The following is a 21,254-nucleotide window of genomic DNA, read 5'->3' on the forward strand; positions in this document are numbered from 1 at the left end:
CTCGTAGGGCTTAACAGTCTGCAACAGTCTGCAAAAGGGGTAAAAGACATTCAAATGATGGATTCCTCTTCCTTTATGGACAGAGTTACAATTGATGTGAAATGAATAGATTAAAAAATAGATAAAAAAAAGTCTGTCAAGGTGATCGATTTTTGTCTGGTGAAAAACCAAGAGATAAAGCAGCAGACCTGCATTTTAATGAGACGCTGACAGTTTGACATTTATATCGTGAATAATGACTTAAACTCTTAATTAACTTTTAACTGTCAAAATTGCCAGACATTTAGCAGCCAATTATTTCAGCTTCATTGTGAAATTGTAGCATTAATGATTATGTTTTATATTTTCTGACTCCTTCAATCTTTAAACATACGATTATATTTTAAGTTTAAATAGTAAAATAGTGTATTACTAAATTATAATAAATAAATTCTTAATAGCATGCTAATTAATATAAATTAATTTCTACGGTTTGATAGCACAGTTTATATGTGGAGCCTGAAATAAAAGATTTTCTGTTGTGCCATTACAGTGAGTTTGAATGGCCAAATTGAGAGTAGTTGGCTAAATAAACAGCGTATAAAGAAAAACTGGAGTGACTTTAAAATAATTTGGGCAGCTCTCAGTTTGCAGAGTAGGAACATTATCAACTTGTGATGATTCTCCTCATCTGAAATAAATAATACAAAAATATGACCTGCCTTTGAGGATGTTTCTGATTTGTGTGTGAGGGAAAGGTGAACAGCAGGTAACTGCAATAGCGCAGCATCATCTGCTGTTTAATGTTTTGTTGGTCCTGAGGGAATATGTCACCTCCTGATGACTCATGTAATCTAACCAAATTAAAGATATTCCCTCTGTTTTGGGCCTTGTATACCTTCTTATACCCCACTGTTGCCTTCCTCTGCAGACCATCCAAATCATCGTATTTCTCTGTCAGCATTATGTAAAAACCTGGATGTTCACTTTAACTGGGCCTTTAAAAGTCTCTGCCAAGTGCTTTTTTGTTGTAAGTCCTATGAAAAGCGTCCATCTCGTCTATAGCAGTGTTCTAAACCTCTGACATGAGCTCAGCTGTAAACCATCGTCTCTCGGTCTGTGTGAGCTGCAGTGCTTTGAGCGGCTGAGCCAGCCTGCAGCTTTATTCCTCCCATAATGTTTCTCTTGCAGCTCTCTGCTGACTCACCTCCTTGAGTTGAAGGCTCAGAGCATCTGTGCATTTCATTCCCTAACAAGGGCTGTGGGAGAATTTACTCTTCGTGGGTTTCCTTGTCCACGATTTCCTCTCGCTCGTCTCCGAAACTCATCTCGGCTCGTCTACAGCACTGTTTCAAAGTGATGCTTCTCTCATGGGAGGGCCTTAGGTATGTGTGGTGCTTGCAAACAAGTACAAGTTAACAATACTGTAGTCTCTGGTAAAGACCCATCTTCCTCGGAGGGTTTGCTGAAGAGTTGATAATCATGGTAGTGGCATTTCTCATGTGGATTTATGGACAGCCAACTCGTAGTCGTCCATGCCGCTGTGACCTCCTGTCTGCCTCTCTGTCCAATATTGACAAAGCCGTGTTGTTTTCCCAGGTGTATGACAGATTCCTCGGTGGATGTTGCGGGTTAGAGGGCCAGTACGACACTGCTTTCACACAGAGGAGCCAAAACACACACACTAACAACCCAACACATACACACGCTCGTACATGCACACTGCTGAGTTGAGGAAGGTCATTTAAAGAGAACAGCAACATGTGACATTCAGTGTTTTTAGTCAGTCAGATGTTGCACCACTGGTTGCTCTGATTTCCTGATCTACTCCTGTAACTTGTGGATAGAGATGGTGACGATGATGTCAACTTGGCAAAATGAGATTTAAAACCTTTGGTGATGAGATCTGATGCCAGTGTTAGGAATATATTCGTCATGTCCCGCCTCCTGCATGCTCTGCCCAGATGCCCCCCCCCCCCCCCCCCCCCTCACCTGAACTCTCTTATCATTTTCCTGTAGTTGTAAACACTCCTGCTGCGTTCTTCATATGTAAAAGCCAAACTCCAGGCTGAACCCAAATGTTTGGATATTTTTCTGACTCCATGTCTGAAAAGGGCTTACGTCTCCCTCCCTCTCTGCTCCTCCTCCCTGCTCCTCCACTTGACATGACACTGAGACAAAGATGACCAGGGCGGTTGCCAGGACAACCGAGAGAGAAAATGGTCGACGTAGGCCTTTGATGAAGGATGACTCTTCTGTCCATGAGGCCACTTGAGTGTTTGTTTGAGGGAAGGAAAGGGAAAAGAGGCTGATTGAAGCTGTTGACGTTTGTTGATGCTCCAGATCGAGAGACAACAGCAAACACAGCTCAGTCACAGGAAACTCCCTCCTCTCCAAATGTTTCCCTCTGTTTTTCTCTTGCCTCTCTCTCTCATCACTTCATTTGCCCTCCCATTCACTCTTGTCTCCCCCTCTTTTCTGCCTCTCTATTCACCTCATGTTCTCCCCGTCTCTGCCTCGTGTCCCTCTCCCCTCTCCACCCTGTCTCTTGCAGTGTCCCCCCTCTCTCTCTCCCTCTCTCTCTCCCTCTCTCTCTCTCTCCCTCTCTCTCCTCTCTCTCTGTCTGGGGTTTTCTCTCTGGTTACAGTACCGTGTTTTGCTGTATGAGAGGCAGCTAGCTCACTATGATGCTGGGGAAAGACTACATGCTGGCCATTGTGATTGTCAATTACGAGGGTAGGTGCATCTCTCAGAGTCGGCTGGAGACGACACCGTGGGGTTACAGTTGGTAACGCTGTCTGAGTGTGTGTGTGTGTGTGCGTGTGCGTGTAAATGTGTGTGTGCACAAGCATGGGTTTATCTGTGTGACTCCTACAACACAGTGATTAAGTTTGTGACGTTATTAATCTCTAGATATCTGTCATAAGATTCTCGTCTTTGCATGTCATATTTGTCCATGTATTGTGAGTGTGCATCGTTCTAGCTATGGAGGGTGTGTATTGTGCGGTGTCATTTGTTAGAGAACATGTGTACGTGTGTGTTTGGCTCCAGAAGCTCTCCCCTCCCCCTTTGCTCAACTCTGCTCTGGCATGGAGCTGCATGCAAACGGAGGCTATGACAGGTGAACTGCTACGTACCTCTGCTGTGGCTCACTTCCACGAGCTGCACAGGAGCATGGTGACCATCAGCCTCTGTGTCAATGTGCTGACACCTTCTCATTCTAGCTCCACACGTGACACAGCACTTACAGAGGTGACACTGCTAACTTCATGGCATGATGATGATGATGATGATACACAGCTCTCTCTCTCTGTCTATATCAGTGTCTCTCTCTCTTTGTGTTAGAATATATAGGTTTTAATCCACATCCAGTGCTCTGTTAATTTCATGCTGGCACTCATTCTGAGTCACCATCCTCCCACCCTCTCTCACAGCAGAGACACTCAGGTTCTCTCACTTGTAGTTTTATTGGCTCTGACCTATTTTATTTGCACACTAAAAGACCTCAACTCCCAGGAGGCACTGCTTCACAGCTCCACGCTCTAAAGAGGCTTGAGCCCCAAGGGATGTCTGCTTGTGCGAAAAAACGTATGTGCACATTTTGCTAAGCGTTCTGTGATTTCTATTTCGTTAAAAGGATGAATCCTGTGTGTCCTCTTTTGTGTATGTGTGTGTCGTGGGTGTGGGTGTGTGTGTTTGTGTTTGTGGTTCAATTCCATCTCAATCTGGACCGACCCGGTCTTCATGATGACATACTGCCTGCTGTCATGGCGACAGGCCTATGGGCTGTGTTTCATCAGCATGGTCAGCAGTTCGAACTTGTGCAAAATGTGCACATGCACACAACACACACCAAAAATGTGACCAGTCCCTCAGAGTTATTAGTTGCTACAACACCTAATGTAATTCCGGATCATCTTTACTACCTTGCTTGTCTGCCAGGAAACTGCAACCTTCAGATGACATGACATTTAGTGCTGGAGTGAGAGAAGAAACAGTGATATAAATACTCTGATTTAATCTCCGAACAGGGTGTTTGTGTGTGTGTATTAGGTTGTTATGTTTTTGAGGTAACTGCTATAATTTATCTAAATGTATCACTGTCAAATTAATAAGATTTACAGCAATCTGCTCTATATGTTGTTTACAGTTTAACGAGGGAACAAATTGTCTGCACGAAAATGTCTTTCGTGCAGGTATTCACAGATTTATATTTAAGGTTATATTTCTTGTCCTTTTTTATCTTATACCTTTTAATAGTGAATGAAAAACAGGGTTGAATAGATTACCATACCACTCTGCTAAAGGTGAGTCATGCAGTATGAATTGAGTTTGCAATGCTAATGCCTTCATTGCCATGACTGCCATTTTGTGAATAGTTTTGCAATGTGCAGAAACTGTAAGTAGTACTACAGAGCTTGATTATATTGAGCTTGGCAATACGATGACACTGCTGATGTAGTAGCCTCAGGGTTTCTGGCTTTAGGTTTATGTGTTTTTATTCCTTAAATAATTCTAGGGTTTGAATCATGAAGTTCTTCAAAGACGTCGTTTTTGACATTTCCCAACCCTGACCACTTGACACAAAAAGCATGTCATGAGATAATAACCAGGGACATTGTTTTTCCTTCTTATTTTAGCACATGTGCTGACATGAAATCCACCATGAGTATCTGAGACAAACTGGTTTATTACATCATTATTGCCAGCTGGAAATAAATCTGTTATTTTGAACATTAGTTATGAGTTGTGACCTGATTTTAAAATGATAAACTAAAGAATCCATAATCGATCACAGCCATGTAAATAGAGGCAGATTTTTAGGACTCTGAGGTAGTCTGAGAGGAAGCAAATACAATTTTTTTTATGTGTCATGTTCAATAAAGCCTCATATATTATTAGGGCTCAATTATTTAAGCTCTCATTGGGACTACATCTGACATCTTTAAAGTTTGTTAGAGGAATGCTTGTGTCTGTGTTCTTTTTATATTGTATTTTAGAGTCGATTATTGCAAATATAGTGATAACTTTCATTTTGAAAATATTTGAACTACGTCCATGGTTGTTACACAAATAAGTGAGTTGTTATCTGTAGAACATTAAAGCCTGTTAGATGGCAGCTGCATCAGTTCCTGGTAATCCCTGTCAGCTGTTGATGTTGCTCAGTGTATGAATGGGAGGGTTGACTACCATTTAACTGAGGCCAGCGATGACTTATGGAAAACTAAATCAGTATTTAGTCTCTGTGTGCAGTCACAGAGATGTGTTTATGTGTGCACGTCTAAATTAAAAATGGTCTGTCAGTTGTCCTGTTGCTTTCAATAAACCTTCCCAATCTGTGTTTTCCCCAGATATCTGGACTGAGCAGTCATTCCAGACCGACCCCGACCTGCCACCAGGATGGAAGAAGATCACAGACATGGCCGGTGTCTACTACTGGCACATTCCTACGGGCACCACCCAGTGGGAGAGGCCTGCCACCCGCCAAGCGCCCCCTGGACAGATGGAGTCCCAGGTACAAGGCGACCACACATCCTCACCGCCTCGTAAACACTCTGTGGACTCGCTCAGCCCCTCACCCACTCCTGACCCTGAGGTGAGAGACTGAACAACAGACTGATACCGACATACGTAGTGATTGGGTGAATTTTAGTCTTTATTTGTGCTGCAACTGTCAGTTCACTTGTGTACATCTAAACGTATGTCAAACTTATCTGATCTATATGACATTAAGATTTTATTGGTATTATGACATTTTTTTATCCCAACCTCTTTATGGTTTTAAATATAAAGTTTCATGAAATCATTTAATGAACATTTTTCAATTAAAAAAAAAAGTTTTAAGCCCAGATATGGTTGGTTACATCTGCAGAAGATCTTTCCTGACCTTGGAATGATATCATACAACTGATAACAATACGTTAAATATGTCAACTCTTTGTATAAATCCTATCTGTTTTAAGTCAATTTCTTGTAACCGTGTTTTTTTAATGTGTGTACCCATGCAGTCGTGCCAAGCAGAGGTTTTCTTCAGGTCGTCAATTCGTTCGGGCAGCACCACCTCGGACAGTTCAGTGGAGCCTCTCTCCTCTAATGAAATCACCATCCCCTCATGTGGATTTGTAAACAGCTGCTACTTTGTAAGTAAAATAACGTGCCCAGTTTTTCCTGACTGGGCTTTTTTTGTTTTGTGTATCTTTTTCAAAAGGCAGTTGATGTGGCCTCTATGTTGAATTTCAGATTGGAGATCATATCTTTTCTGATGCTATATTTTTATTTGAGCTTAGTGGCAGACTGAAATACGCATCAAGACAGCCTGGTATAGAGAGTAGGACAGAGGGTGTGTGTGGGGGGGGGGCATCAATGCTTGTCTTCCTTCAGAGTGCAGGAACACAGCACTCCATCAATCAGTCAATCATGCAGAATGACAGATGGAAATGGAGAGAGAAGAGATGAGATTTATCGAGAGCAGTGCGGTGTGGATAAAATATCGATCCAGTGAGAATGGACTGATGTTGTCAGGATCTCGTCCTGTCACATCTATCTGGGGCGGCTGACCTGAAGACTGCTTGAGTGTTAGCCAGTGACAACAAAGCCAAAAACAGAAGAGAGACAGACGTAGAGCCGATGCCTCTAAACTGTCACCAGGCAGGTTTTGGTCACTTTTTATGCGTCATCTCTCTCCATCTCTCTTTCTGTTTATCTCTTCAGCCTCGGTCCACATCTCTGCAGGGGGCGTCGGATCCGGACTGTCACTCTCTGCATCAGGAAGATGAGGAAAAGGTGAGGCACTTTAAAACTTTCCATGTTGTGTTCCCCTCCCTACCGGCCACTCAGTAGCTTAATTATTTTCATATAAGATGTATGATCTACCTGTAGCACATAAAGTGCAGTCAGTATTTGAACAGTGGCATTTCATCTGTTTTTGCTCTGTTCTCAGCACATTTGATTTCAGAGATGTGAAGTAACAGTGTAGCGTAATGCACACAAGGGACCAGCTCCATAAACAATTCACAGCCTTACAACAGTTTGTGTGCATCATGGAATAAAACTGTTTTTCATGCAGAAAAATTGTGGGGAACATGAATATTGAGCTTTGAGTGCAACACATTTATATATTTTAATAACTTAAAATTCATATTTTTTTATATTGTTGAACTCTATTCCATAGCATTTTTGGGATATTCTTTTTTGTCAGTGTCATTTTAGATCCTGCAAAAGGGTCACTGTTACTGATACTGAAACGTGCTGACTGTTCTCTGTGTCTGTTTTGTTTATATTCCACTAACCAAGAATCAGTAGAATCTCAGAAGTGACGTGAATGTTCAATAGGAGCAGAAACATTTGGGGAAACTCCCTAAACTCTCGATTGGCACCTTCTCAGCTAAGAAATGTTTCGCTCCTTATTGCAACAGCTGCTCAGTGTGGAGTTAGCTAGTCGGCCATCAGCCTTGTTCTGTCTTTCTTCCCTCGCTCCCCCTCCAACCCCTGTGACCGCCAATCCTTTGACCCACCGGTATTTGTGTGTTTGTGTGTTTTTAACGCTGTGTGTAGAAACAGGTGTGGAGTGAATTTGGCGGAAAGATTGATAGTGAGGTTTGGAAGGCAAGTATAATGCACTCGATGTCGACGAGTCTTGTTCTAACTTCACCCACTCTTTGAGTGTGTGCGTTTATGCATCACATGCTAGAAATTCACTGCCTGGGCAAAAAGCATGTGTGGCTGATGCTTCAACATGAATGTACAGTAACTGACAGCAACATCTTGTTATGCCTCATATGTCAGAACATCTGTTACGTGGCTGTAGCGACATGCTGAACAAGTTGTTTCTTTCTGTACTTGTGTGGCAAAATTATGTACATCTTTTTCTACCTGGCACAGATCTGAATGTGCTTGCACACGATTGTATGTGTGTACATGCTACTTTTCTTTTCCACGATGCAGCATGCCCCATTACACATAACACACCAGTGCCATTTCCTCGTCCAGCAAGGGGACTCTGCCCACGCTTGGATGCATGCTGGCATAGACTGTGTGGGGTCATAATATTTACTTTGGCCTCCGCCAGGTTCGTCTTTGTTCAGCCCCTTTCCCAAATGTAAGCTGGGAATATTATATATATATCGGAGTCGTGTCAGACAAGGAGCTTAAGTGATTTTTATTTTAGGTGAGTGTACAGTGAGGTGGAGAACGTCACAAACATCTACCACAGTTGTAGTTACAAGAAAAGCATCCACATTCCAAGGAAAACCAGGCAGTTCTTCTGGGAGTTTCATATTACCTCTATGTCGGCCTTATACACCGAAAGAAGAAATGTAACCAAAAAGATTAAGAGTAAATTCCACATCTGAAAATACCACACACATCGACACGCACCAGCTGCGTCGCCGGAAAATAAAACCAAAAACCTAACACTAGGCGAACATTAAAACTGTTTAGAATAATTTGTGTTTGATATCATCTTACAATAATAAAAGTTTATTATAATTCATCTTGATCACTTTTATATGCATTACGTCCAACTATAAAGTTACAAAACAAATTTAACCAAGAAGACAAAACTCTTTTGTCATCTCCAATGATGTCTGGAGCTTCAATGTCCTTTAGGAGCATGATAGTTATTTTTCCTTTCATAGGTCGAAAATTAAAATGAAAATAAACCATACCAATCAGATAAAAGATTGTTCTTTCGAATTAAATCTAAATTGTTCTTTCTACAATTCCAGGGTTATTTGTTATTTTAAGATCCAAGGGGGGGATCCTTCCACAGTTAAGGGCAATTAAAACCAATAGCAGCCCGATTTTCAGTCATTTCAGAATGACTGAAGTCGCTCTCCAACTATTTTACAGGTCACATTTGTGAAAGAGGCTTTAAGGTGAAGGTCAAAGATGTAGGAGATATTTTGGTTTCATTTTACACTCTAAAGATTTCCCCTGTGTGCACCAGGATCTGCAGGCAGCCACCGTGAACCCCGACCCCAGTCTGAAGGAGTTTGAGGGTGCAACGCTTCGCTACGCATCACTCAAGCTAAGGTGAAATACCTGTGAAGAAACACACACACACACACACACACACACACACCCTCTTGCTATCCACACTCTTTAGCTCTCTCTATTGTTCTTGGTCTCTCTCCACTTTCTAGTTAGTTTCTGTAATCTTGTGTTAAATCAGTGTTCGAGTTAATTGAGGTCCAACAAGGCAGGAAGTCAGTGATTCTCCTCAGGAAATGACTTCATGTCCTCTATTAGTATAATGACCCCTTGTAACTTTGGTAAGTTCACACACAGGATTCAAACTTTCTACACAAATCAGCAAATGGTTGTAATTGTAACACTGGGACACTGTAAGTGGCGAAGGAAGCACTCAAACGTTTTACTCTAGTAACAGTGCAAATACATACACAAAAATGTACTCAAGTAAAAGTACCACATTAACCTTCCTATGTAAGTATTAACTTACTTACTTAAGTAAGTGTGTACTTTGCTCTTGTTGAAGGAGGTGAGGTCCAATGTTACCGGTCCTTGGTGATTGGTTCAGTGCACCAATCCCCTTCTTTTTATAGATTACCCTAACCCTAAAAACCAATGTAAACATGTAACACATAGTAAAATGTAGTTAATTAGAAAGGAATGATATTTGCTATATGTAAATCTGCCAAGGTAAAGCTCGGATACTTACTTAAAAACAAAATAAATACACTTTATTTTCATTCCACCACTGGATGCTGTTTATTATATCCAATCCTCTTCTACTCCACGTTTCTTAACCTTTTCCACTCATCTTCAGGAACCGTCCAACATTAGAAGAAGAGGAGTCAAACAACGCCAACGGAGACCCAGAATCAAAGGTACGGAATATTTTCCACAGCTTAGATTGAATGTAAAGCCTATTTCACATTACATGTTACACGTTTATTTTAATCTTTGACCTTAGAAACAAAAGAGATGAACTCATAATCAAAAATATTCATCAACTGGTTTGGTCAAATTCGTTAAATGGGTGAAAAGTTCATTGTTATTTTTGCATCTAATAAGCAGCTTATTGCATTGACACTTCCTCAAGTTATCCTGATGTTGAGTATAAAACAATTATTAATGGGTCAGAGTTGCACACGACGTCCATTTGTGTCAAATCCTCTTTTGCAGAATCTAAAGTTACAGACTTGTATCTGTTCGTATCTAGCTGTGGTCATGCTGTATAATGGAGTCAGTTTTCCCAGCAGACATTACTTATTTTTGTTGAAAAGCCGTTGCATGTTTGTTACAGTCTGTTTATTTCCCTGTTTGTTTACTGTTGGGTTATGAGATCATGGTTGCTGCATGTTATAGTCAGGCAAGAGAGCGACTCTGAAACAATACTGACCCCCAGTGGTGACATAGAGAAGTACAGGTCCATGGTGCACTAATTAGAGTTTTCTTAAACATCCAAACTTAACAATCAAATGAGACATTTAAAAATGTAATCAAGCATCAATCTCAATAAAACATATGACTCAGTGGAATGGCGAGACCTTTCAGCCATTACTGTTTCCGGCAAATGTCAGACCAAGGTGTAGATCCAATTTAGAATCCAACTAATTCAACTGAAAAATAGATCAATTATTTATTCGGCCCGACACAGATTCATTTCATCCTGTCACAAACGGAAGCAGATTGCTGGTCTGCTACAATACATTCCAAGGAGTGTGCGTGTGTGTGTGGTTCCCACAGATGGCTAAATAGATATGAAGAATTGCAGATCAGAGTTTAAAGCCAGCACTCGGCCTGATGACGTGGTGCTGATTTGGCTGTCTGGTGTCTGTTTCCCTCTGTGTGTCTGGCAGAAATTGACAATCCTTAGCAACAGGGACCTTGTGATGAATAGCAGACACAAACACAGACCTGCACTCAGGGCATTTGGTCTAGTGGCGCACTCTGACACACTCTCTCATCCCACATCAATGGCAGTAAGCAGCACACACTGCAGTATTAAGATTGGGACTTATCCCTTTTCTTTCCAGTTAATCAAAGACTACACAACTGAGCAGATGAATCCAGTGCACACACAACTGCTCAACTTAACAAAGCTTAAATCAAATAATGTAGAAACCTTGTACCTCTTACAAAGAAACACACTTTTATCACTTGCATGAAATATAATCATTCACAGCCATCTGGGGAAATTTGGGGTTCAGTGTTGCCTGAAGAGACTTTGGCATATACAGTAGCCTGGATGAGCCGAGAATCAAACCATCGACACGCTGCTCAATGGATGACCCACTCTACCTCTTGAGTCACAGCCGCCCTAAGGCTGCATACTTTTAAGTGACAAGTAGCTGCTACCATCTGCTGGTCTGGATCGGTGACACAACTTTCAGCAGACTTTTTACAACATGGAGTGAGTCACTGTGTGTGTGGGTGTGGGTGGGTGTGTGTGTGTATCCACATTGAAGTCAGTATGTCATGAATTTCTGATTCTGAAATGTTTAAGGTTGTTTGTGTGTCTGCTGTTCAAAAAGAACACGAGATGAACAGCACTTTACTGCTACTCACACATGATAAACATATAGTAAAACATCAATCTCGTTAAAAGCCAATTGGATCCACACACAAACATGTTCTCTCACAACCAGCCCTCCTGGTTTATGTGGTAGTGACTCACTTCTGTCTCTGTTCTACCTTCTCTGACCTCTCTGGTGTCTGAGGTCTGGAGAGAACTGTCTGAACGGACTCCTCAAATTAAATGAATACTTGATGAGGTCAGATGGATGGGTCCCTCTGCTTCCTCTCTCCTTTTCTACCGACATGCTTGGTCGTCTTCATCCATCTTTTAGTCTGTGAAAGGGTTCAAACCCTCTGGCTTAAACCTCAGAACTCGCAAACTTCAAAAGTCTATATTTATTCAGAACAATACAGGATTCATATTTAAGTCACCGACAAATATCAACAGTGTACACTAAAACTAACAGTGATCTAAGAAATGGATTAGAAGGACCAAGTACATTGAGAGCTTTAAAAAAAAAAATTAAAGGCTTTCAAAATAGATTTAGAAGGAGACAGGTAGCCAGTGACCAGTCTTTAAAATGGCTGTAATGTGTGATCTGTTTCTGGTCTTGATCATCACACGTGTGGCTGCATTTTGGAATAGTTGTAATTGACCTACATCATTTTTAGGGAGACCAGTAAGTAGAGCACTACTGTAGTCAATTCTGCATGCAAGCATTAAAGTCTGTGTGTATGGTCGTACTCAAAGTAAAAGTTTCATCACCCTGTGTTTCCCCCAGTGTTTTGCAGTGCGCTCACTGGGATGGGTGGAAATGGCCGAGGATGACTTGGCTCCTGGAAAGAGCAGCGTTGCCGTTAACAACTGCATCCGACAGCTGTCCTACTGCAAGAACGACATCCGAGACACTGTCGGCATCTGGGGAGAGGTGAGACAGACGGTGTTGGCCTTTTGTGAGGGGGGTATTTGTTTTGATTTGGGTGACAAATAAAGGGTGGCAAGTTTGTAGTTCGTGAGAGTAAAGGATCCGCAGAGAAGGTTTGTACAGAAATAAGATGAGGAGTATAAAAGTGAAGGTGGAGCAAAGTAAAAAGACACAGGAGTTAGCAGGGGCAGCAGTCCTCTGAAATGTATGTCAAGAGATGGAGGGAGGAGGGAGGAAGGAAGAGAGGAAAGTGGAGCAATGCCTTTCCTTGGCTCTGCGGAGGTTGTGTTTAATGTGAACAGACAGAACATAGAGAGAGAGAGAGAGAGAGAGGGAGAGGGAGAGGGAGGAAGCGGGCGCTTCATCCCTCTTTCAATAACCTTTCATCTCCTACAACCTCTTTTTAGGGATTGATAATTTATTTAGAGGCCCTCCGAGCCAAAGGACACACACACACACACACACACACACGTACCATACATGCACACAAACGCATATATGTATATAGGAGAGTAATTGACCTTTTAAAGCACCATTTATTGTAACATCCTGAACTTTAGGAAATAAGCATGACATGTTTTTGTTATGAGATCTGAAGTTTATTTTTGTGTGTGTGTGTCTGTGTGTGTGTTTTCAGGGGAAGGACATGTACCTGATGCTGGAAAATAATATGTTGAACCTTGTCGACCCCTTGGACCGCAGTGTGCTCCACTCGCAGCCGATTGCAAGTATCCGGGTTTGGGGCGTTGGCCGGGACAATGGCAGGTTAGTCACCTCGGGAACTGTGTTAGTTTGTTGTTTTTAATTTTTGCATTGATGAATCCTCTATTGCTTGTCCTCATGATTAATAATGATTGTGTCCAAGGTTTTTCTTCAAATGCTTCCTGTGCTCTAAATCATCTGTAGCTTCTCCTTACTGATAACGAAATATTCCAGCATTAATAACCAATCACCTGGGTCATGACTCACTGAGGGGAAAATGTCCTCTTGTTGTTTAGGGTGAAGCTGCTTAATTATTTATTTGATGGATTAGTCACTGGTGTAAATGAAGTCATTGGTGCTTCACACAAAAGGTCAGGGTGACGATTGAGGCTGGCGGACAGTCGGGGTGGCGGTCGACAGAAGAGAGAAGTTAATGATTGATGATGAAGAGGATGCTATTGAAAAATGTATTCATCAGTACAGAGGAGAGGGTGAGAGGGAGAATGGCCTTTGTTCTCTTTCACTACAACTCCCCCTGTGACTGTCAGTCCCTCACTTTCACTTCCACCTCAGCTGAGATCAGCACATCGTACTTCACCGGAGACAAATGCATACACGGCAGTGAAGCGTCACAGATGCTTCGATGTTTTATGCTCTTGTATGTAAACGGGAAAAACTAAGAACAAACAGGCTTCACAAATCTTGTGTTTTTGATGCAGAGCAACCAGCAGAGGGCGCTCTACACTGCTGCTGCAAGCACAATAAGATAGTGAATGTAGGTTATCAGAGACAGACAGGTGATGTGGACCAGAGTGGTTAGTAGCTGCTGTTTAATTGGAGCTGGCAAATGCTTCACATGTACACACTCACACACAAGACACAAACAACACACACACACACACACACACAGAGGCACGGGTGCACTCAGTAGGAGAGGCATGGTTAAAAGCTCCTGGCATTAGTAGAACTGCAGAATTCTGTTGCCTCCGAGATATTTCTCTTCTCTTGTTTGCATAAACACACACATGTACACACAGTATATTCTTAATCCTGGCAGATGAAAAGAATGTGTGTTTTCCGAGCGCTTAACCTTTATTTCTACTATCCACATCTACATATAGCGGGCGAACGAGAGCAGTGGGAATTCCAGAGCTGCAACGGAGGGAGGAAGGGGAGGAGATGGTTAGAGGGAGGAGGAAGAGAGGGGAGAGGCAGAGAGGGATATGAAGCTGCCAAAGGGGGAGGTATGGTTAGTTCCTCGCTGGGTGTGGAGCAGACAGGTTGAGGAGTGTGTATCGGACCAGGAGGAATAGATGGTGTGAGGGTTGAAAGATTGTCCTGTATACAGAGGATTACCTGCCAAAATAAGAAAACAAACCAGTGTGAGTATATCATTATTCCTCTTTATATCTTACTTTTAGAAACATCACTTGTTTTAGTTTAGAGTAGTGGGAAAAGACAGAGAAGCTACAGATAAGAGTGATGAAGCCTTAGTCTTAGGGGATTGTTATCTTGTATGTTTTTTTAAGCTGGTGTGCTGCTCACAATTTTACAAGAACTCAAGTAGAGTGTAATAACTGGAAGGGGGTGCATGAGTGGTGCTATGTCCACGGTTGGGTGCAAATTATGAAGAGATGATGTGATAAAGGAGTTCAGTTATCCTAAAAACTCCAGTGTGTAAAAAATGAAAGTGCCAGAGAAGCTTTTAATAGTTAAATCTGAAGCAGTTCGACATTACACATTAGTGAAAAACTGTTTTCATCCTCAGACTAAATGTGCATCCAAATCCTCTCTATGTGTTTATATTTTAAATGGTCAAAATGTAAAATGTGTTCTCCTCCAAAAAGGATGTTTTCAACTGTCGTTAACAGGAAAATGCAAAAACTACTGGGCCGATTTCTGTGAAATTTTGTGGAGGGGTGGGGCATCACTCAAAGAGGAACCCATTTCATTTTTGTGCAGATCGGGTACCAGGATTTTTTTCCCCACTTTCTTTAAAATGGGAGTTAAGACATTTTGCTATATTTTCGTGCATTTCTCTACGAATTATCCGTGGAACTCGATGAAAAAACTCCAAATAAAAAAGAATTTAGTGAATTTAATTATGGTTTCATAAGGGGACTGTTGGGCCTTGATTTAGGTATGTGCTCAACCATTCTAGTTTATTGATGTGTTGGACATTTCTTCTTGAAGATGTTGGAGGCGGCAAATAACAGCAACCAGGTTTCAGTGTTATGGAGTGTTTGGGGCATAATCTCCCATAATTAACACACATACACACATACACACAAACACACACACACTCACACACACACACTCCTGTGGATACACCTGTGAGGGAGATCAGACTGCCCCCCCATGTGCCACGAAACTCATTATTGCCACGGAGATTACAGATTCACAAGGCAACCTTGACGTTTTTAGTGGAGCTGCACGATCATAAGATTATATTCAAAATGTGATATCACCCCCTCCTCTCTCTCTTTCCTCTGACTTTTATCTTTCCTTCTCTACTGGGTGTTTTATTCTGCCCTCGTCATCACACTTTCATCTTTATCATGTACATTGTTGCAGTTCACGCCCAATTTCCTCCCCCAGTATCCCACATTTGCCTCGTAATATCCCTTACTCCCCTCATTCTCCCTCTCAGTAACTTTGTTTAGGCTGTATGGCTTTAAGAAACTTCCAGGCTATATCTTCTATTCCTGTAAGGAAACACAAACCATCAGTCCAAATATTTTCATCCCTCCCGTCTCTCCCTCCTTCCCAACTCATTCAATCTCTATCGCTTTGTCATATTTCACCTCAAGGTTAAGTATGCATTGAGATTACCTGCACCGCTGCTTTTAACCTGATCTACAGCCCCTTCAGCCCACACGCACACATGCATATGCATAAGGAGAAAGAAATCAATGTGTCACTCAAGGTTAATTCCTCATGTATGTCACTGGGTCAGTTTGTCGTTTTCTACTTTGCAGTACCACAGATTTGTTTTCTCCTTTATTCTGCTAACTCTCTGCCTTTTCCTCCCTTGCTTCCTCGGACCCAGAGAGAGGTAAACACATTCTTTCCTTTCGTCCCCAGACGTTCCTCAAGTATCTCTCCATCATCTTCTCTGTCATTCCTTATTGTTTAATTTCCTCAGCATCTTCATTTTATTATCATTCTCAAAGTGGACCTTGATGTACTGTAGTACTGTGCCCACTCACTTACAGACATAGGAAATGAAGGTGACCTCCTCTGTCCTGGTCTGTCTACAAGCAATTTTTGTTAAAGTATGCAAACACACACATACAACCACACTTGCACAATCACACACACACACACACACACACACACACACACACACACACATTCGTACATACAGCCACACAAATAGGAATCTTTTGTGGAGACTTTCCCTGAGGGTCTGGACTCAGAAATCTCGTTATAGCCCTCAGGCCGTTTCCGCTCTCCTGGAATATTGAAGAACACATCTTGAAGGAGGTTGTTTAGTTTGGGTTTTACTGCATTTTTTGATTGATGTAAACCGTGTGTGTGTGTGCGTGTGTGCGTGCACGTTCGCTATGTTGGTTTAATTTGGTGCGGCTATATTTCTTCCCCACATCATTCCACATCTTCATTCCTCTCTCCCTCCGTCTACATTCCTTTCTTCTTTTCATTCCTTTTATTCAGCGAGAGTCAAATTGTTTTCGGGCTCCAGTGGGCCCAGGGGAAAGTTCTTCCCTGCTGTCGCTCTGTTCAGCTCCTTCTTGCATCACGCTGCTCTATTGATCTCTGGGGCCCATCGACCTGCAAGTGTGTGTGTGTCTGTGTGTGTCCTGTCTCCATCAGACTGATAAAGGTCAGTTCATCTCTCATGTCGTCTCCATGAGCTGTCAGTCTGGACACACACTCACACAAAACCACTTCATCATTCATCTCTCTTGTCTTCTAGTAGAACTAAAACTAGTCTAACAAACTCTCCTCTCAACATTCACCCCTCGTTTTTTTTTTCTTTCCTCTTTCAGGGACTTTGCATATGTGGCAAGGGATAAAAACACCAGGATCCTGAAATGTCATGTGTTCCGCTGTGACACGCCAGCCAAAGCCATCGCCACCAGCCTGCATGAGATCTGCTCCCGGGTGAGTGCTTCAGGCTGGAGGAGGAGGCTGACACGAGGCCAAGTGTGGATTTTGGCAAAATTAAGAGTCAACGTGTTAGATGAACGTTTCCACTGCCACTGAATAAGGAAGGCTTCGAGACAGGAAAAATATTCACACAGAAAAAGAATGAAACCTGTAAAAAATAAGAAAATGGCATTAATACCTTCCTCAAAAAATTCAGAATTTGTTATTTTAAATCATGTTTACTCTTCTAGGGTCTAGACAAACATTTTAATCATTGCACAGCGTATCTACTCTCCTCCGAAACTCCCCAAAATTAGATTAAAAGCATCTAAATTATTAAGAAGTATTTTCTTCCAAAACACACTTATCAGAGAGCTTTCTCTCGCTTGCATCTCTATTCATCGACAAATACAGATTCATGCAAACAGGGTTGAAGAAGAGAAAACATACCATGTTTTAAATGGCCCTTCTTTTTCCACTGAACTGTTAATTTATTCATTAATGTACTTTCCTGCTGCCCCACTAAAACTTATGTAAAGCTTTAGAGTTTTAATTCAGTGTTGGGAAAGGTCTTTTAATGTTTTTTTAATTTATTTAGGCTCATAAGTTTCTGCTGAAATCAAGTCAACTTTGCAATAAAAGCTTTTTTAAGGGTTCAAGTTAAAGTGTAACATTTTATCCGGTACCTTTTTATTTCCACTTAGCCTAAACAATATTTGTACTTGTCATTTGTTGGAGGGAGAAGGAGCATTTGTCCTCCTTCACATCCGCCATGATAATACTTTCTGCCCCACTTTTTCCAGTCAACCTATATTATAGATCTGTTTAATGCGGACCTGTCATACAAAACAGGATGAACAAGGAAATGGGAAGAATTAGCCACAGCAGGGTTTGCTGAGATGCAGATATGCTGTGACAAATTCTCTTATTAGGGACATGTAGTGTGTGTGTGTGTGTGTGTGTTTGCCTGTGTTTCTCCTTGTTCGGAACACTGCAGGAAAAGATTTTACCCTGTGCTTTGTAACGAGGAGTGTGACCTGATTTAAGCGTGTGTGTGTTTTGTGCGCGCTCTCTCCAGGTGATTTGTGTAGGAATTGTGACAGTATCAGGGTTGAAGCTCTTCCAGGTTTTTCCCTCTCCCCGTTCTTGTTGACACTTTCATCCTTTTTCCTCCCACATGCTCACATGTTTTTTTTATGTCTTGTCTCCTCACCCTCCTCCCCTGTGTCACTTCCGTGTCAGAACATTTCTGCTCAGTTTCCTCACGTTCCCGTCTCTCTCTCTCGCTTCACCAGATAATGACAGAGAGAAAGAATGCCAAAGCGATGGCAGGAGGCTCTCTCCACGACAGGATGCAGGCGGGATTCGATCTTCCTCTACAAGGTGGGTTTCAGACATACAGCACCCCACTCACACACTGAGAGAGCAAGTGACACACATTAATAGATACAAGCTGTAGCAATCTGGATGCATCACACTGTTCATTTGTAAGCACAGATAATCTTAATGAGTCTTCAATTTTATGGTGTGTGTGTGTCGACTTGGGACTTTCACACTCCAATAGAGACAGGGACATAAAGTAGTTTGACAAATATCATTGTTGCTCAAATATAAGATTTTTTTTTCTTTAGTATATTTTGTTTCTAAAGGAGGTGGTTGGCTTATTTTTTGAAGACAAAACAATGCTGAATACCTCAAATACCCTCTACGGAGAGTGTTGCAGTGTTTGTTGTTTATAGCTGTCTTGTTACTAGACCAGTGAGTTGTTCAGTGTCAGTCAGCCCCTAAAAATGTCTGCCAGTGTCTTTACTGCAAATGTGAAAGAGGGAGAAAATCTGTCCAATGAACAACGGCTGTGACAGATGATGAGCTCTTTTGACCTTTGACGTCATGAGCCTGACAGGAGAGAGTGTGAATAATGTACAAAGATATATACGAGTGGTTTTTATGTGTCACTGTATTTCATATTGAACCTGAGGACGACGTGGTTCTCCTTGGAACTATGGCGTCTCAGGCAAACTTGGGGGAAAAAGTCAGTATTTAAGGAATAGTTGTTGGAAATCGAGGTCTTCGTATAATCAGGGTCGTCCTATATTTGGGAAAATACAGTAGATACGTAAAAAGAAATTCAGAAGATTCACATCCATCACTTTTAAGTTGGTGATTGATGTCCCTATTTGGCATTATTGGAGATCTACAGAGTTTCTTGGGTTAGTCACCAAAATGCATTGTTTTAATCCTTGAAACCTAATAGATATTACTTATTACGCTTCTTTTTATTATTATTATTGCCACTCTTCATTGTGCATAGCCGTTTTCAATTATGAACTGTGTACATGCAGAATACAAACTCAACCTTTCCGTTCTCCCCATACTACTCCTATTAGTCAAAGGCTCTACATGGCTCCAGTTGTTTGTAACAAAGAGAAGAGTTGATGAAGTTTGTTATATTTACAGAGTAGACATAGAATATATTCCCAAGTTTTTATAGAACTGGACAAAGGTAGGGTTGTTGCTGTTGGCGGCAGTAAGTCAAACATTCCTGTACTTTCAGGAGACAGTGTAGGAACGGAGAGGAGTAATATTTACACAGGTAGCTATTTTATAAAAAAAACATGGTAACAAGCTATTTCTGCAGCACACATTGTTTTCTCTCTCTCTCTCTCTCTGTTGGTCTGTCAGAGAGAAAGATAATCAGCTGCACTTTGTTATTTATACGCACACGTTATTGGACACAAGCTGTGTCCTTTTCATAAAATGACAACATGTAGTAATTAACAGCTTTAGCTTGAAATGGTCTTTCAAAAGCTAAATTAAAGAATTTCTCAAAACGTTAACTTCCTTTGTGTTGCATGATTGGAGACCTTCCTTATCAGGCAGAATGAAAAGGTGAATAATTCTGATCAGAACGGAACAAACACAAGAATCTGAATTGTTAAACATCACAGTCATTATTCAGTCAATCGCCTTTTATAGAATTTGACATCCCTGATTCAGAAAGGTGGTAACATTCATGTAAATTCCAGGAAGGCAGCGGTGAGAGAAGTACAACTGAATAGGCTACACTCTAAATATCTGTCAATGTGTATCTTCTATTATTTATCTACATGAAGTTAAATATTTATTCATAATAGCACTTATTACATGTTTTGTGTTCTCCCAAGCAGAGTTCCCCACACCAAAGACAGAGCTGGTTCAGAAGTTTCAGGTATTTTACCTCGGGATGCTGCCTGTGGTCAGACCTATAGGTCAGTTTGACACACACAAAGACACACACACAAACACACACTGTTTGATTTCACGTGTGTTTTTAATGTGAATGTTCTGTTTTGTGTTTTGTCACATCGTCTGGCTCAGGGATGGACATACTAAATGGAGCTATAGACAGTCTCATAGGTTCTTCCAACAGAGAGGACTGGACTCGAGTAGCTCTCAACGTGGCAGACGCTACTGTCACCATCAGCAAAGACAAGGTCAGACACTTTTTCATTAGCTTAATAAACTTTTTAAGCTCCCTCCCAGTTCAACTTGGTAACCGAGAGTTGGTTTATCAATTGGAAATTGCAATGCAACTTCCTTTATAGAAAACAACAATAGTTATTTATCAAAAATGAGATTCATAAGTTCCTGTACAGCAATGTGCTCTTCTGTAATGATCCAACAACAAACATGGCAGAGATTGTGTGATTGTCTCCTAGCTGCCGTACAGCGAATACATTTTACTGATTGAAACATATGACCAGTATAATTTAACTGGAGCCCAGTCGATATAGCTATTGTCTGATAATACTAACCGACATCACAGCTTTTCACAGACACAGCGAAATCTGCTTTTATATTCACAGACATTACTATTTTTATTTCAGTTAATGAACACTGCAGAAAGGATGAGCATTTATGTTCATGTTTTAAAGAATTGTCTATTTTCTTAATTCAAGTTCCATATATTTGGTTGTATTTGGTTTTTATTTATGTGTAGATATATTTATATTAAAGTTTATGATTAAACTGTAATATATCAAGCCTTGAGTACATTTCTTTGTCATGTCAAGAGTC

General features: G+C 41.3%; 1 protein-coding gene across 3 annotated transcripts in view; it reads left to right on the plus strand.

Annotated features, from left to right (window-relative positions):
* Nucleotides 1-21,254, plus strand: part of LOC133953607 (amyloid beta precursor protein binding family B member 2-like) — a 47,526-nt gene that overhangs the window by 20,741 nt on the left and 5,531 nt on the right. The window contains exons 5-16 of one of the 3 annotated variants that reach the window (XM_062387599.1): nucleotides 5,331-5,575; nucleotides 5,988-6,119; nucleotides 6,691-6,762; nucleotides 7,534-7,584; nucleotides 8,927-9,012; nucleotides 9,767-9,827; nucleotides 12,243-12,389; nucleotides 13,024-13,151; nucleotides 17,099-17,213; nucleotides 18,494-18,581; nucleotides 20,366-20,446; nucleotides 20,556-20,671. In XM_062387599.1, coding sequence (XP_062243583.1) covers nucleotides 5,331-5,575; nucleotides 5,988-6,119; nucleotides 6,691-6,762; nucleotides 7,534-7,584; nucleotides 8,927-9,012; nucleotides 9,767-9,827; nucleotides 12,243-12,389; nucleotides 13,024-13,151; nucleotides 17,099-17,213; nucleotides 18,494-18,581; nucleotides 20,366-20,446; nucleotides 20,556-20,671 — 1,322 coding nt within the window. The remainder of the gene's footprint in view (nucleotides 1-5,330; nucleotides 5,576-5,987; nucleotides 6,120-6,690; nucleotides 6,763-7,533; nucleotides 7,585-8,926; nucleotides 9,013-9,766; nucleotides 9,828-12,242; nucleotides 12,390-13,023; nucleotides 13,152-17,098; nucleotides 17,214-18,493; nucleotides 18,582-20,365; nucleotides 20,447-20,555; nucleotides 20,672-21,254) is intronic. The other 2 variants (XM_062387600.1, XM_062387601.1) reach the window with 2 other exon arrangements.

The sequence above is a fragment of the Platichthys flesus genome, chromosome 5 (assembly GCF_949316205.1).
Source record: "Platichthys flesus chromosome 5, fPlaFle2.1, whole genome shotgun sequence".
NCBI classification, from domain to species: Eukaryota; Metazoa; Chordata; class Actinopteri; order Pleuronectiformes; family Pleuronectidae; genus Platichthys; species Platichthys flesus.